The sequence below is a fragment of the Macaca thibetana genome, chromosome 6 (assembly GCF_024542745.1).
Source record: "Macaca thibetana thibetana isolate TM-01 chromosome 6, ASM2454274v1, whole genome shotgun sequence".
In the NCBI taxonomy this organism is placed as follows: Eukaryota; Metazoa; Chordata; class Mammalia; order Primates; family Cercopithecidae; genus Macaca; species Macaca thibetana.
The window spans coordinates 24,167,383-24,182,413 of record NC_065583.1 but is presented as its reverse complement, the minus strand read 5'-3'; the positions used below and the strand labels follow the sequence as shown (position 1 = coordinate 24,182,413).

General features: G+C 47.9%; 2 protein-coding genes across 3 annotated transcripts in view; both read right to left on the bottom strand.

The window, feature by feature from the left end:
* Positions 1-15,031, bottom strand: part of ADAM19 (ADAM metallopeptidase domain 19) — a 98,905-nt gene that overhangs the window by 9,098 nt on the left and 74,776 nt on the right. For both annotated transcript variants that reach the window (XM_050793913.1, XM_050793912.1), the window contains exons 13-21: positions 13,288-13,377; positions 10,615-10,810; positions 8,440-8,548; positions 6,832-7,036; positions 5,713-5,790; positions 5,494-5,602; positions 3,488-3,632; positions 2,270-2,354; positions 1,737-1,961 (exon numbers count right to left, since the gene is read on the bottom strand). In XM_050793913.1, coding sequence (XP_050649870.1) covers positions 1,737-1,961; positions 2,270-2,354; positions 3,488-3,632; positions 5,494-5,602; positions 5,713-5,790; positions 6,832-7,036; positions 8,440-8,548; positions 10,615-10,810; positions 13,288-13,377 — 1,242 coding nt within the window. The remainder of the gene's footprint in view (positions 1-1,736; positions 1,962-2,269; positions 2,355-3,487; positions 3,633-5,493; positions 5,603-5,712; positions 5,791-6,831; positions 7,037-8,439; positions 8,549-10,614; positions 10,811-13,287; positions 13,378-15,031) is intronic.
* MED7 (mediator complex subunit 7) overlaps positions 1-15,031 on the bottom strand; it is a 437,050-nt gene that overhangs the window by 348,514 nt on the left and 73,505 nt on the right. The gene's annotated exons all lie outside the window — the stretch shown is intronic.

Genomic DNA, 15,031 nt, shown 5'->3' with positions numbered 1-15,031 from the left:
CACTGTCCCTGACCCCTCCTGACCTAGGGCTCAGCACCTCGGGGTGACAGGGGTGAGGCTGGCCCCGTGTTCTCTGAACACGCCTCTAGTGTGGGTTTTTCGGAACAATAGTCTGAGTGGACTGCTAGTCCGACCCACTCCCTCCTCCCTCCGCCGGCACCCCTGCTCTCCCGTAACCCCAAGTCTCTACACGCCTGCTTTCTCCCTTTCTTTCATCTCTCTGTTAGGGACTGAACTGTGCACTCATCACTTAAAAAAAAAAATCATATGCTGAACCCCTAACCCTGAGTACCTCAGAATGTGGCCGTATTTAGAGATAAGGTCTTTAAAAAGGTGATTAGGGTAGAATGAGGCCACCTAATCCAATCTGGTGTTCTCATAAGAAGAGGACAGTTGGCCACGCAGAGACACCAGGGAGGCAGGAGTGCATAGGAAAGGCCACGTGAGAACTCAGCAAGAGGGCGGCCACCTGCCAGCCACTGAGAGAGGCTTCAGAAGTCAACCCTGCCAGCACCTTGACCTTGGACTCCTAGCCTCCAGAACTGTGAGAAAATAGGTGTCTGTTCTGAAGTCAGCCAGTGTGCAGTACTCTGTTAGAGCACCCCCAGCACACGACTACACTCTCCACCTCTCCTCTCTCCACTCCTCCCCTCTCTTGCTTTTTTCCTTTCTTCCTTCCCTCTCTCTCCTTGTCAATCTTCCCTCTCTCTTTCTGCACGGATTTCTCCATTCTACCGCGGCCCCACACAAAAAGGAAGGGGAGAGCAGCTGTTTCACAGCAGAGAAACAGAATGGATGCCCTCAGCTCTCCCAAACTGTCCCACTGCCACACATCCTAAGGACCCTCCAAAGCCTGCAGCCAACCCCAGAGTCCTTAGGGCCAGAGACAGCTTGGGTTGCATGGACCCCTCTGGACCACACCCGAGGAAAGGAAAGCAGTCTCAGTTGAGAGGTCACCCCCAAAACACACAGGCCAGTTCCGGAAGGCAACCCGCCCAGCCGCCACTCAGGAAACACCTGTGTCTGCACGGGGGGATCTCCTGCAGAAGGTGTGGTCGGAGCCATCAGAGCACACACACGCAGTGGGAACAGGCTGCTGGGCAGGCTCTGCTTCCATGAGCACCAGGCCTGGGGGCAGAGAATCTGGACCCCACTCTCACCTACCAGAGGCACCTGCCCCCTTGGGATGGGCAAGGCATCAGGGCACATCCCTGGGTAAGACTTTCCAATCAGTAGAAGGTACCAACAGGTACAATTTGGTGGGAAGTGTACTCTGGTGAGAAAAATACAGTCCCATCAGCCTCAGACTTGAGGAATCAGAGTAGGCTTCCCGGGAGAAGCGGCATCTAGGAGCAGATCTGAGGACGAGCAGGAGCTGGCCCCGCCAAGGCAGAAGGAGTGTATCAGGCAGAACAAGCAGCATTGGCAAAGACCTAGCAGGCAGACGAGCATGGGGAACTGACAGAAGTTCATTTGGGGTGGAAGGTGGGTAGTGGCTTGTCATAAAATAGGCCAATCCGGGAGAAAATGTCACGTGGTTTAGGAGCTGCCTGGAGAGTCTGTTTCCCCACGTTAATTGCTCTAACCCGCTGTGCGCCCCCCGTATTGACCGAATTGCAGAAAAGGCAGTCAGCTCATGACCCCACAAGTTTCACCTTCCCCACCTTTGCCATTACCCAGTGAAAGTGGCCTTAAAAGCAATGTTCCCAGCCCAAGGCTGCTGACAATCCACTTACCTGGGAAAGGATGCAGTTTGGTGCGGGGGGAATTGGCCGGCTTGGAGGAGGCCTCCTGGATGACTCCGTCCTCTCTATTTGAGACCCGGGCCCTGGGGAGTTCCTGGCGGCCCTGCTCAGGTGTGCTGGCAGTGGTGCAGGTGGGGACCCACCGCGCAGATAATCTGGGGGGGGCCGGGGAGGAGGCTGGGAGGGCTTCCGCAGGATTTCAGGAGTGTTGATTACCTGTATGCACAAGTCAAGGAACACCTGAGACAAGAAATCACTCGGGCTGCCCTTGTGTGTCTCTTTGAGATAAACCAGAGCCCAAAGGGAGAACAGACACACCCATCTATCAACCGCCCGAGGATCCCAGAGGTCAGATGCAACCTTTAAAGTCATTAGGGGAAGTCAGAACCAAATAACATGCCTCTCCAGCCAATAAAAGGGCTTTTATTACCAATCCATGGGCCCACAGAGGCTCTTAGAAAAATACAGCATGACCGTGAGGGATAAAGGAAAAGTAGCCAAGTTCAGTGATGCAAAGCTCTTACCTTTCGCTTGCCCTGGGGCGTCTGCAGCTTGAAAGTTGGGTTGGCATGACCAGTCCCGCTGCTCTGAGACACCCTGAAGGGACAACTAGAAACAAGAAATGGGGGAGGAGAAGAAAGGGGCAGATGTTCAGCAGGGGACAGTGGCTGAGTTCCCTTTGACGCAAGCAGGGCCAGCAAGCAGCTAAATCTTCCCCAAGTCTGCTCTGGAGGGAGTGGGATTGGTCTTCTCAAACCACATCTTCCTAAGTAGGGAAACGTGTGGCCAATGGAGAACTCTCAAGGAAACAGAGTTGGCCTTATACAAAGCAGAGCTCTCTCCACACCTTCTCTTCACCCTTTTAAGATCCTTCCCCTCTGAGGAGACACAAGGGTGTCACAAGCCATCAACCAATCCCAATCAGGCACAGACCCACAGACCCACAGACCCTAGGACTTAAAATCCCCTCCAGAACAAGCATTATTTAATAGGTGATTCAGAGACTGTACATCTTCCATATCCAAAATAATAAATCACTTTTTAAATGGACACCAAAAGCGAGCAGGAGTAGCTATTCTTATATCAGATGAAACAAACTTTAAAGCAACAGTGGTTAAAAAGACAAAGAGGGGGCCAGGCATGGTGGCTCACGCCTGTAATCCCAGCACTTTAGGAGGCCGAAGCGGGCAGATCACCTGAGGTCAGGAGTTTGAGACCAGCCTGGCCAACATGGTGAAACCCCATCTCTACTAAAAATACAAAAAATTAGCTGGGTATGGTGGCGCGCACCTCTAGTCTCAGCTACTCAAGAGGCTGAGGCAGGAGAATCGCTTGAACCCAGGAGACAGAGGTTGCAGTGAACCAAGATTGCGCCACTGCATTCCAGCCTGGGCAACAAGAGCGAAACTTCATCTCGAAAATAAATATATAAAATAACATGGGGAACAAATCAAGTAGATAAAGGATGGCAAATAGATTTTATTTTATATTTCAGCTTGATTTGGTTGGGGATATTCTGCTGAGAAGAACTCAGGAGTGATGACCAGAATCAGTAGAGTACTTACAATAAGATCAACTAGTAATGCCTGTCACAGTCACAGCAGGGGAGAGGGCAGCGTGTTCCTTGCATTTGTCTTCCTTGAATTAGACCCACTGTCACCAACACTTTTGCTAAGTACCATTTATGGAGACCTTTGTGACCCATAAATTGACCCTGAGTCCTCCATGGAACCCTGTCATACCAGAACTGTTGCCTCAGCTTGGAAGGGAGAGCTGAGGGCTTGAGTTGGCCTAGTTTGTTGTTCTGTCTGCAGCAGTAGTACATCAGCATGAGGACCGCCAGCACGAAGATGGCCACCAACACTCCAGCTACCACAGGACCCACACCTTCCAGAAACAGAACCCAAGTGGGAGATTTAGAAGCTGTCAGGGCTACAGCAGATTTCAAAATAAGTATTCCTGCTTCTTCTTCAGGCATTTGATTTGCATTTAATTTGTATTACTTACTTTAACTTATAAATTATAATTAAAAGCACACATTATGGGCCAGGCACAGTGGCTCACGCCTGTAATCCCAGCACTTTGGGAGGCCATGGTGAGCGAATCACAAAGTCAAGAGGTCAAGACCATCCTGGCCAACATGGTGAAACCTCATCTCTACTAAAAATACAAAAATTAGCTGGGCGTGGTGGCGCTCGCTTGTAGTCCCAGCTACTCAGGAGGCTGAGGCAAGAGAATCGCTTTAACCTGGGAGGCGGAGGTTGCAGTGAGCAGAGATTGTGCCACTGCACTCCAGCTGGCAACAGAGTGAGACTCCGTCTCAAGAAAAAACCACACACATTATGTACCACTGGGAAATCACTAATGTTAGCTCAAAGAGCCAAGTCAACTTGTTTTGCACAGACTCTACAGTACAAAGCTTCTATAGCCACTTCTACTTAATTGAAGAGGTCCCTTTTCAGGCAAGCAGTTCAAGCTCTGTTACAATTTGCCACTAGTGTTTAGCCTGAATCATGATTTTCCTGAACACAAAGGAACCAACACAAAATACAAAAAGACTTGGCCAGGCGTGCTGGCTCATGCTTTGAGAGCTTTGAGAGGCTGAGGTGGGCAGATCACTTGAGGTCAGGTGTTCGAGACCAGCCTGGCCAACATTGTGAAATCCTGTCTCTACTAAAAATACAAAAATTATCCAGATGTGGTGGCAGGCACCTGTAATCCCAGCTACTCAGGTGGCTGAAGCAGAAGAATCGCTTGAACCCGGGAGGCGAAGGTTGCAGTGAGTCGTGATCACACCACTGTACTCCAGCCAGGGTGACAGAGCAAGACTCCCAAGTAGCTGGGACTACAGGCGCCCGCCACCACACCTGACTAATTTTTTGTATTTTTAGTAGAGACAGGGTTTCACGTGTTAGCCAGGATGGTCTCGATCTCCTGACCTTGTGATCCACCTGCCTCAGCCTCCCAAAGTGCTGGGATTATAGGCACGAGCTACCGCGCCCTACCCAAAAAAAAAAAAAAAAAAAAAAAAAAAAAGAACAAAGAAGCAAAAAGACTCAGACAGATTTAAGACTAGAACTCTCACCCATAATCCATAACTTAACATTTGGTTTCATCAAAACTACCCCAATATTCTCTCAAGTGGTTAATGTAAATATACAGAATATATTTGTACTAACAAAATACTGCTTTTATCAGTTTTACATATTGGGATTTCTTCCTTGAAAGATTTTGGTGCTTTTTTTTTTTTAAGTTCTTTGTTATTATTATTTTTTTAAATCTTTAGAAACCACAGGGCTAGAATCCTTGAGAGATCCACTAAAATACTACAAAACTTTTCTGAGAGTCTGGTTCCCCATTTTAACTTGTGTCCATTAGAGGAAATCTAAACTACCATAATGTGTGCCAGGTTCATGATGATTTTTAAGTGCCCAAAAAGAAATATTCACCACGTTCCCTAAAAAGAATGGGAACATTCAATGACCTACAGTCTCTCTTACTCTCATTCTACTAAGCAGACTCCCCCTCCTCAGTAGAAAGGATGGGAGAAGAGAGACTGAACCGTGACCCCACACCACACTACGGGCAGTCGCTCCTCTCTCTTGGTCTCTCTTTATCCTGATTTCCTCTCTGCAAAATCAGGACAATGAAGCTGACTCAGTGTGGATGCTCTGCAACATGCCACCTGCCCCTGACACCTGCTCTTCTCACAAAAGCGGGCAGTGGCCCCAGCAGGGCTGGCACTCACTCTCAGGGGGCATGGGCCCACTGTCGATGCTGCCCCCGTGGCCAGGTGTGTTGCAGAAGGGCGGGGCCCAGCCCGGCAGGCAGTGGCAATTCTGGTTGTTGTTACAGACCTGGAGTGAAGGAAGGGTAGAGGCATCAGCACCCCAGAGAGCATCACCACCCACAGGGCCTGCCCTCATGACGTCCCCATGACACAAAGAAGCCAGAACCCAGCACGCACCCCATGGCCATTGCACTTCTTCCCACAGCCTTCAGTTTCAAAGAAGGAGGTGTTCCTGCACTGCCCCTCGAAGCAAATCTGCACAGGGAGAAAATAGAATGATCAGTGCAGTGGGAGGTACGCTGGTTGGGAGTTAAGAGGCAAGATTTTGCACTTGGAACATATGAGGACCCATGGCCCGGCCTGGCGGCTCATGCCCGTAATCCCAGCACTTTGGGAGGCCAAGGTGGGTGGATCACCTGTGGTCAGGAGTTCGAGACCAGACTGGCCAACATGGTGAAACTCTGTCTCTACTAAAAATACAAAAATCAGCTGGGCCTGGTGGCCTGTGCCTGTAATCCCAGCTACTCGGGAGGCTGAGGCAGGAGAATTGCTTGAGTCCAGGAGACAGAGGTTGCAGTGAGCTGAGATTGTACCACTGCACTCCAGCCTGGGCAACATAGCAAGACTCCATCTCAAAAAAAAAAAAAAAAAATTATGAGGACCCAAAAAGGCAGCCCACTTCAGGTAACTATCAAAGTGAAAAATGGAAAACAGCCCGCAAAAGCTAAGGACAGGACAATAGTCAGCTAAATTCTGCTATTACTTTTGTGATTAGGGAGAAAACAAATACATTGTTAAAGTATCACATTTAACAATATAATATTATAGGACTATTATGTTGATTATGTTAATTACTTGTCATTAATATGTATCAATTTTAACATTATATTTAAAAATAATGATGGTGACAGTATTCTGTGCCAGGTGCTATGCTAAATGCTTCATGTTTTTCATAGTTTCGTTATCAGAATCGACTCTACGGGATAGTTGCTATCATTTTGCTCAGGCTTCCCTAACTCCTAGTCCATTTTTAATTCCCATGATAATTAGCGATGAGAATGAAAGTGGCACTAGCTAGGTGACCTAAGTGCTTTACCAGGATGATTTTCTTTAATCCTTCTGACAATTCTCTGGGGTGGGCGCCTGCTGTCGCTATACACGCTTCATGAAGGGAGCCACCGAGGCTCAGAGGTTGGGGAGGTGGCATCTGAGCCCAGGCATCCTTCCCTCAAAGCTCACTTCTCAATCACTCTGCTCTGCAGCCAGCTCCTAGGTGAGCTGGGGGAAGAGACTCACATGGTTGTAGCCACACTTGGTTCCGGTCATCACCAGCCCTGGGTCCAGCATATCACCCTCCTCCTCAGGACCTCGGTAGACGTGGGTGCCCCGGCACTGGATCTGCCTCCCATTCATGATGATAGTGGTGTCGATGGGCACCGCGTTGGACTCCAGGGGCCGGGCCTCGGAGCTCTGACACTGGATCTTCCCACACTTCGCATCTCTGGGCACAAGAGACAGAGAGGGAAGGAGGTGGAATCAGAGCAGAGGAAAAGCTGGAGCACCAGAGAGCTTCAGCCTTTCCTGACCAAGACAGCGGGCTTGTGTGGGGTGGGGCAAAGGTTTAGGGCAGCCATGTGCTTTGGAGACTCACCAGGAGAGACTCCATGTGGACTGACACCAAGGGAAGAGAACAGGCTCCTTGACCCTGAGCAAATCCAGACCAGAGAACTGGCCTCGAAAAGTCCTTAACTCCAAGAACAGCCACCTGAGCTGAGCAATCTTTCCCTTTTTGCTCCTTATACCGCCATCCACCCAGGAGCTCCAGCCAGAAATCTGGGGTCATCTCCAATTCCCCATTCTCCCTCAGTCCTGGGCTCAAGCCATTTTCAAACCCTATCCATCTTCCCTCCTATAGATCTACCTTAATTCACACTGCCCCACTCCCCTTACCTGGTCTGCAGAAGACTGATTTCCCTGCCTCCAGTCTGCCCCATAGGAGTCGAATTTCCACACTGCTCTCAAGCTAAAGTCCAAACTCCCCTAGCCATGCATTTGAGGCTTTTCATGACCTGGTCCATGCTAAACTATCCAGGCTAATTTCTCAGCAGACCTTCTCCTTCGCATCCCAACATTATACTTTAACTGTATCAAACTGTTCTCAATTCTTTCAACTGCCAGTTTTTCTCCATTCATCTCTCTTCCTGGATCACTCTCCTATGCACCAGTACCACTCTCCACCCTGTTCACCTAGGTAACTGCTCCAGATCTCAGTGTAGGTATAACTTCCTTTGGGAAACCACTCTGACACACTAAGATGGGTTGGATGGCTCTCTCCACACTCCCATTATCATACTGTATTGTTAATTACAAGTTCCACGCACTCAGCACTGTATCTTGCACATGGTAAATCTTCGATAGATAGTAGATAGTTGGTAAATCTTCAATAGATACTAGATGGATAGATGGATGGATGGATGGATGGATGGATGGATGGATGGATGGATGGATGGGTAGACAGATGAGTGGATGGTTGGTTGGAATGAATGATGAATAAATGAATGAATTAGTGAATTAATGAATGAGGAGTTATTCAAATTAGGGCACGATTAGAATTTTGCAGAAATGACCCAAAAGGGCTGATTACCTGCCCTACTGTAAGATGGTCCCCAAAGGAAGCCTGATCAGCTTTCTAGGAAGCATTGCCACCCACACCCTCCTCTGACTTCCTTAGAGATGAATAGTGCACTGTCAAACAGGGGGCCGAGAAAAGATGACTGACTTCAACTGATTGATGTAAAGGTGCAGCTCTGGGGCCAGTCACGCTGCTAAGCAGGGCAGCAGTGAGGACAGAGTAGAAACTGCTTGTTCATCCTCATTTCATGGGGCCTGCCCTTTGGTCATCACCTTGTGTTGCACTTCCTGTGTTCACCATTCATGTCCTTTCCACAGTTTCCAAAGGTGTCTCCTGCCACATTCACCTTCTCGAAGCAGAGGTCAGGGGCAGGTCGGGCTCCTGGGTGGGCAAGCAACATCTGTCAGTATATTCGTCTGTCAGAAGTCCCCAAGAGCAAAGGTATCTTTGGTAAAGTAGTGAAGTTAAGAATATTTTCTAGGAGAGAATATTCAGCCTCTTCTTCCTGTTCCCCCCACCCCAGGTTATTCCATCCCCATATTCTCATCAAGATCTACTCAGAGAATAATGTTTTATATAAATTCTTTTTTTTTTTCAGATGAATTCTCACTCTGTCACCTAAGTTGGAGTGCAGTGGCACAATCACGGCTCATTGCATCCTCTGCCTCTTGGGTTCAAGCAATTCTCTGCCTCAGCCTCCCGAGTAGCTGGGATTACAAGCACCTGCCACCACGACTGGCTAATTTTTGTATTTATTTATTTATTTTTTTTGTAGAAATGGGGTTTCGCCATCTTGGCCAGGCTGGTCTTGAACTCCTGACCTCGTGATTCCCCTGCCTCGGCCTCCCAAAGTGCTGGGATTACAGGCGTGAGCCACCACACCTGGCCTGTTTTATATGAATTCTTCCTACCTTACTGAGGATTTATATTTGTGTGTGGGGAGGATTGCATGCTAAGCCTGCTCTCTAATGAAGAAGCCATGTTCCATTTCAAGATTTTAAAAAATAGGTCAAACATGCATAATATTGTAAAGATATACATATGGCTTGGAAAATTTTTCTTGTAGTCATCTAGTTCCTACTTCTCTACATCCTGGAGGAATAGCACTTATTAACAGTATATTTTCTAAAGAGACTTACATCTCTAATTTCTGTATCTCCTAGGTATAATTCTGTGTGTATCTTCTAGAGATAATCTATCTAATAAAGAATGGAAGCATTTTCTTTTTTTTTTTTTTTTTTTTTTTTTGAGACAGAGTCTCACTCTGTCGCCCAGGCTGGAGTGCAGTGGCACAATCTTAGCTCACTGCAACCTCTGCCTCCCAGGCTCAAGTGATTCTCCTATCTTAGCCTCTCGAGTAGCTGGGATTACAGGCGTCCACCACCACACCTGGCTAATTTTTGTATTTTTAGCAGTTACAGGGTTTCACCATGTTGGCCAGGCTGGTCTTGAACTCCTGACCTCAGGTGATCCACCTGCCTCGGCCTCCCAAAGTACTGGGATTATAGGCAAGAGCCACTGTCCCCGGCCTTTTTTTTTTTTTTTTTTTTTTTTTTTTTTTGAGATGGTACGTCACTCTGTCACTTGGGCTGGAGTCCTAGAGTGGAGTGGCTCACTGCAGCCTCAAACTCCTGGGCTCAAACCATCCTCCCACCTCAGCCTCCTGAGTAGCTGGGATTACAGGTGCCAGCCACCAAATCTGGCTTGAAAGCAGATTTTGTTCACTGTTCTACACCTTGCAATTTCCACTTTGTTTTTTGTGGAAGATGATTTTATTCAGTAAATATGGGCCTGCCTCCTTATTTAGCCATAAAGCATTGCATTATATGAATGTACCATAATTAATTTAATTGGTCCCTACTGAAAGACATATAGGTTGTTGTTGCTATGGCTAACAATGGTGCAGTAAACATCATAGTAAATATATCCTCACATACATGTGCAAGTGTTAGCTGCATTTCTAAGTATATCTCCGAATTGCTTTACATAGTGGTTGTATCTACCTGTTTCTTCACACCCTCCACAACGCTCCATCATTATTATTGTTATTACATCATTATCTTAACTTCAGTCTTTGCAATCTGATATATGAAAAATCTCACCTCATCATAATTATACTTTGCTTTCCCTCAGTATGACTGAGGTTAAACGTCTTTTCATAGCTTTAAGGGCCGTTTGCATTTGCTTCTCTGTCTCCATCCTCTGCTCATTTTTCTTTTGGATTACTCTTATTCGTTTGTCCACTCTGAGAAATAAAAGCATCAAGGTACCAGGAAGGAACACTGTCCTCTGGTTCTCCTTGAACATCTACCCTGAGTCAAGGGGATGAAAGAGGCAGTATCTAGAGGCGCCATTTGAAGCCAAGATTCCAAACTACCCTGAGGGCCAGGGGAGCTGGCTGGGAAGTGGCGGGCTGGGGAGAGCCATTCTCCCCAGGAGAGCCTTACCGGGTCCCCACAGCTGCTGGCACTGCTCCTGGTAGGTGAGGCACATGCCGTTGTAGCAGTAGGCCTGGCCGCCCTCACAGGGGGTACCATCCATCTGGTAGAAGTTGGTGGGGCAGTGGGGAGACTTGCCCGTACAGAACTCCGGGAGGTCACACTGCCGGGCCTGCTCGCGGCACAGGGTCCCAGGAGCCAGCAGCTGAGCCAAGGAACGAGAGGAAAACACCGTCAATCTCCTCCCCATCCTCAACCCTATTGCCCAAGGGCTCAAAAGGATCACTCTCATAGAACAGAATTTTCCATTACCATGATTTTACAGCACTTTTTACATGACCTCATTAGCCCAAACCATCTTCAGCCTTCTCATGTGAATACTGACAGAATTTCAAGGTGTTTTCACAAATGCTAACTCACTTTCTCTTCATGGAAGCCTTAAGAAGGAAGCAAGAAACAATACCTATACAATAATTTACAGTTTCCTACACGCTTTAGTAATAGCAGCTACTTTTCTGCAGCTCCCACGTAAGTATCCAGTACAAATATGACTTCATTTAGTTTTCATGACAGTCCTGTGTAATATAATTATCCCTTCTGCAGAAGATAAAATCCGTAGGCTTAAAGAGGTTACATGATGCATCCAAAGACTCATAGTAAGTGGCAGAGGAGCCAGGCCCACTAACACACACACACACACACACACACACACACACACACACACACACACCCTAGCATTCACATAACACCGGAGTTTACAAAGCACCTCAGCAATAATCCGTCCCCACTGTGGAACCAGGCACTGGGCTGACTGTGTGACATACATGTATCTCGTGGGATCCTCACAGTTTCCATGGGATAGATACTGCTATTTGCCCCACTTTGCAGATGAAAAGTTGATCAACAGCACACCTGGGGCAACGGGCGAAGAGTCTTACAGCCTCCCTGGGTAGTCGATGTTACTAATACTCTTCCCATTTTACAAATAAAGAACCTAGGCTCAGAGAGGTAATAGGTTGCCCCAAGTCACACAGCCAGGGTTTGAAGTCAGTCTCGGACACCAGGGAATCCTTTCTGAGGCTCAAACTGAAATTCTTGTGTGGAATGAAGGGGTCCACTCCATGCCTATGCTTAGGTCTTGGGCCAAAACTGGAAGAACTTGACCCAGCACAGCCTCCCTGGGGGATGCACAGCCAAACCAGAGGCCATGCAAATTCCGAGAGCCAGGCAAGGAAACCTGTGACTGAGAACAGACCCCCTCCCCTGCTCCTGGGCCACTCCTCCCACCCACAGGGTCCTCCCAGGAGAGAAGGCAGACAGGCTTCTCCACTGGCCACTCTCAGGCTGAGACTGAGCCAGCTGAGCAGCATGCTGAGAGTGGATGCCCCGTTGCAAGTGTGGGCAGGGTGGTGTATGCAGGAGGAGGCTGCAGGACACACCTCTGCCACCCAGAGGCAGGTGGAGACAAAGAGGACCCGCCCCAGAGCCAGCCTGCCTGGGCACAAATCCCCGTTCCTTAACCAGCAGGGGGGCCTTGGGCACCTGCTGTGTGTGACCTGTGTGTGCTCACTCACCCACAACTCAGGATAATAACCCACTCATGGGTGATTCAACATGAGTTAGAACGAAGTACGTGAATGGTATCTGGCCCCTAACGAGTACTCAGCAAGTGCTGGACAGAAGCCGAGGCCCACAGTTCCTGCCTAAAATGTTGGGGCCAGATGCGGTTCAGCCTTTTCAGATTTAGAAAGCAGATATTGTAATGCATAGGTACATATGTACGTGTGTGTACATATATAATTACACGTGTGTGTGTATATATATGGATATGAATAATTACATATGTCTGCATATATAACTACATATGTATATTACACAACCCCCCAGCAAGGCCGGGGATAACACCTTCTGATCAAACATATTAATATTTCTATAATGCAATATAAATATTCACTTTAGGAGTGACTTTTTTAAAAAAAGACTACAATTCGTCTCGTGTCAATTCAGGTCAAGTTTTGCCACCAAATGTGTTTACATTTTTTTTCCAGCTTTTAGAACTCTCTTAACTTCAGAATTGTGCAAGAGAGATTGTGGTTCTACAGTAACACTAGCAGTAATAGACGATTTATCTCCCACATCAGTATTAGGAATGTGGGCACCAGAGTCAGGGAAAGCTGGATTCAGTCCCTTCCTGACTGCCTGATTCCAGATAAACCTCTTATCCCCTATAAGCCCTAGTTTCCACATCTTAAAATGAGGATAATCGCATCTATTTTATGGGGTTTTTGTGAGGAGAGAATGAGATAAGGCACATAAAATTCTCAGCACAGTGCCTGGCATCTACTGAGAGGTTCATCAATGTCAATACCAATTATGATAATTATTATTGTTTATGAGCTCAGTAAAATCAAGTCCACTCTCTCCGGACGCTTCTTTGAAAAAGAAAAAAAACTACCATTTCCAAAGAGGCGCCACCCTCCTCTGGGATGGTCTGAATTCATGAGGCCCAGTATAGGAACAGTAAATTTTATTCAAGGTGCCTTTCCTGCTCCATGTTTCTGAAACTCTGTTGCCATCACTCCCCCAGGATGGAGGCAAATCCCAGCCAGCCACCCCAGCAGAGCAGTCCTGTTGTCTCACTGCCAGGCCAGGGCCCAAGGCACGGAGGAAAGGGCCACTTACCTTACACTGGTGGCAGCAGGAGCCATGAGCACACTCCGCCCCTGGCCTCAGGGTGCAATTAGAGGCATTGCAGCAGGGGTTGTTACATTCCTGGGGAGGCAGTGGGGTGGATGTGAGTTGGGGAGGGCCTTCACCACCCCCAACATTTTCCCCACTCTTGCCCACACACCCCTGGAACCCCAGCTCTCTAGCAACTCTCTCTCTGTTTTTTTTTTTGTTTTTTTTTTTGAGATGGAGTCTCACTCTGTCACCCAGGCTGCAGTGCAGTGATGCAATATATCTTGGCTCACTGCAACCTCTGCTTCCTGGGTTCAAGCGATTCTCCTGCCTCAGTCTCCGAAGTAACTGGGACCACAGGCGCACGCCACCATGCCTGGCTAATTTTTGTATTTTCAGTAGAGATTGGGTTTCGTCATGTTGGCCAGGCTGGTTTCAAACTCCTGACCTCAAGTGATCCGCCTGCCTCGGCCTCCCAAAGTGCTGGGATTATAGGCATGAGCCATCGCACCTGGCCTAGAAACTTTTGACCTCAAAAATCATGTGACAGTTTTGTCACTAAGCTAATGTGTACTTATCACAAGAACCATATATATGCACAATCATTAGTAACATGACTTGGACACAGCTACATCTTTTTTTGAGACAGTCTGCAACCTTCTCCTCCTGGGTTCAAGCAATTCTCGTGCCACAGCCTCCCAAGTAGCAGGGACCACAGGCACACGCCACCATGCCCGGCTAGGACACAGCTACATTTTGAGTATGAATATTTTCCCAGGCATTTTCTACACACATACATATATATTTATACTTACCTTCAAAATCATAGTATCCACAGTGCTTTTTACTTAATATAACATGCATATTTCTCCCTGTAACCATGTATTCTTCTAAAATTGACTTTTTAGCATAGTACATGGAAATTTTAAGATTTGTTTTTCTAATCCCCAGTAGAATATCCAGACACCCCGTCTTTCATGGGTGCCCTCCTGCCTCCAACCCTCCTAGGCTTTCTTATCTCATGAAAAGGGGCTGCTGGTGCAAGAGGCTGCTGGAACAACCTCTCTGAATAGTTTATGTCAACTCCTGGGCCTGTTTCCTTAGACTTTTTTCTCCATCTGCTTCTCTTCCTAAGCCCTTCCTGGCCTGGACCTTTCTGGAACAGAAAGGCCCAAGCATTCCTTGCTCTCCTCTCTTGCTTCCTGCCCCCCGGCCTGAGATTTTTAAAAGATGATGAGGCGCTCCAGTGACCCCGAGTGTCCTCATCACACTCTTACAGTATTCACAGGCCAATCCATCAGCCACTGATGAAGAGTGTATGGGGCTCCACACATCTCTCCACCACAGCCTTATGAGGCAGCCTTGTCCCCATTCCACAGATGGGGACGCTGCAGCTCAGGCAAGTCCAGTAGCTGGCCGAGGGACACGCCTGCCGAATTCAAGTCAGGTCTGCCTGAGGCCTGCCTCATGTTTATCAACCTTATACCCCTAACTGTCCAGGGCTCTAGCATATTGGAGAGCCACATCCCATCCCCTGACCACAGACACCTGTCCACCTGTTTCCCCTAAGAGAAGGAATAGAACACTTTCCTCCCATTAATCTCCCACCATGTTGGGCTCCAGGAAGACCTGTATTCCTGCCTTCCTAATGTATCATATTTCTTCCCATGAAGGCACACGCTCCCCTTCCACCTGATATGTGCCTTCCCTCCTGCGTGCCTCACTAACTCCTAATGCAGCCTTCAGA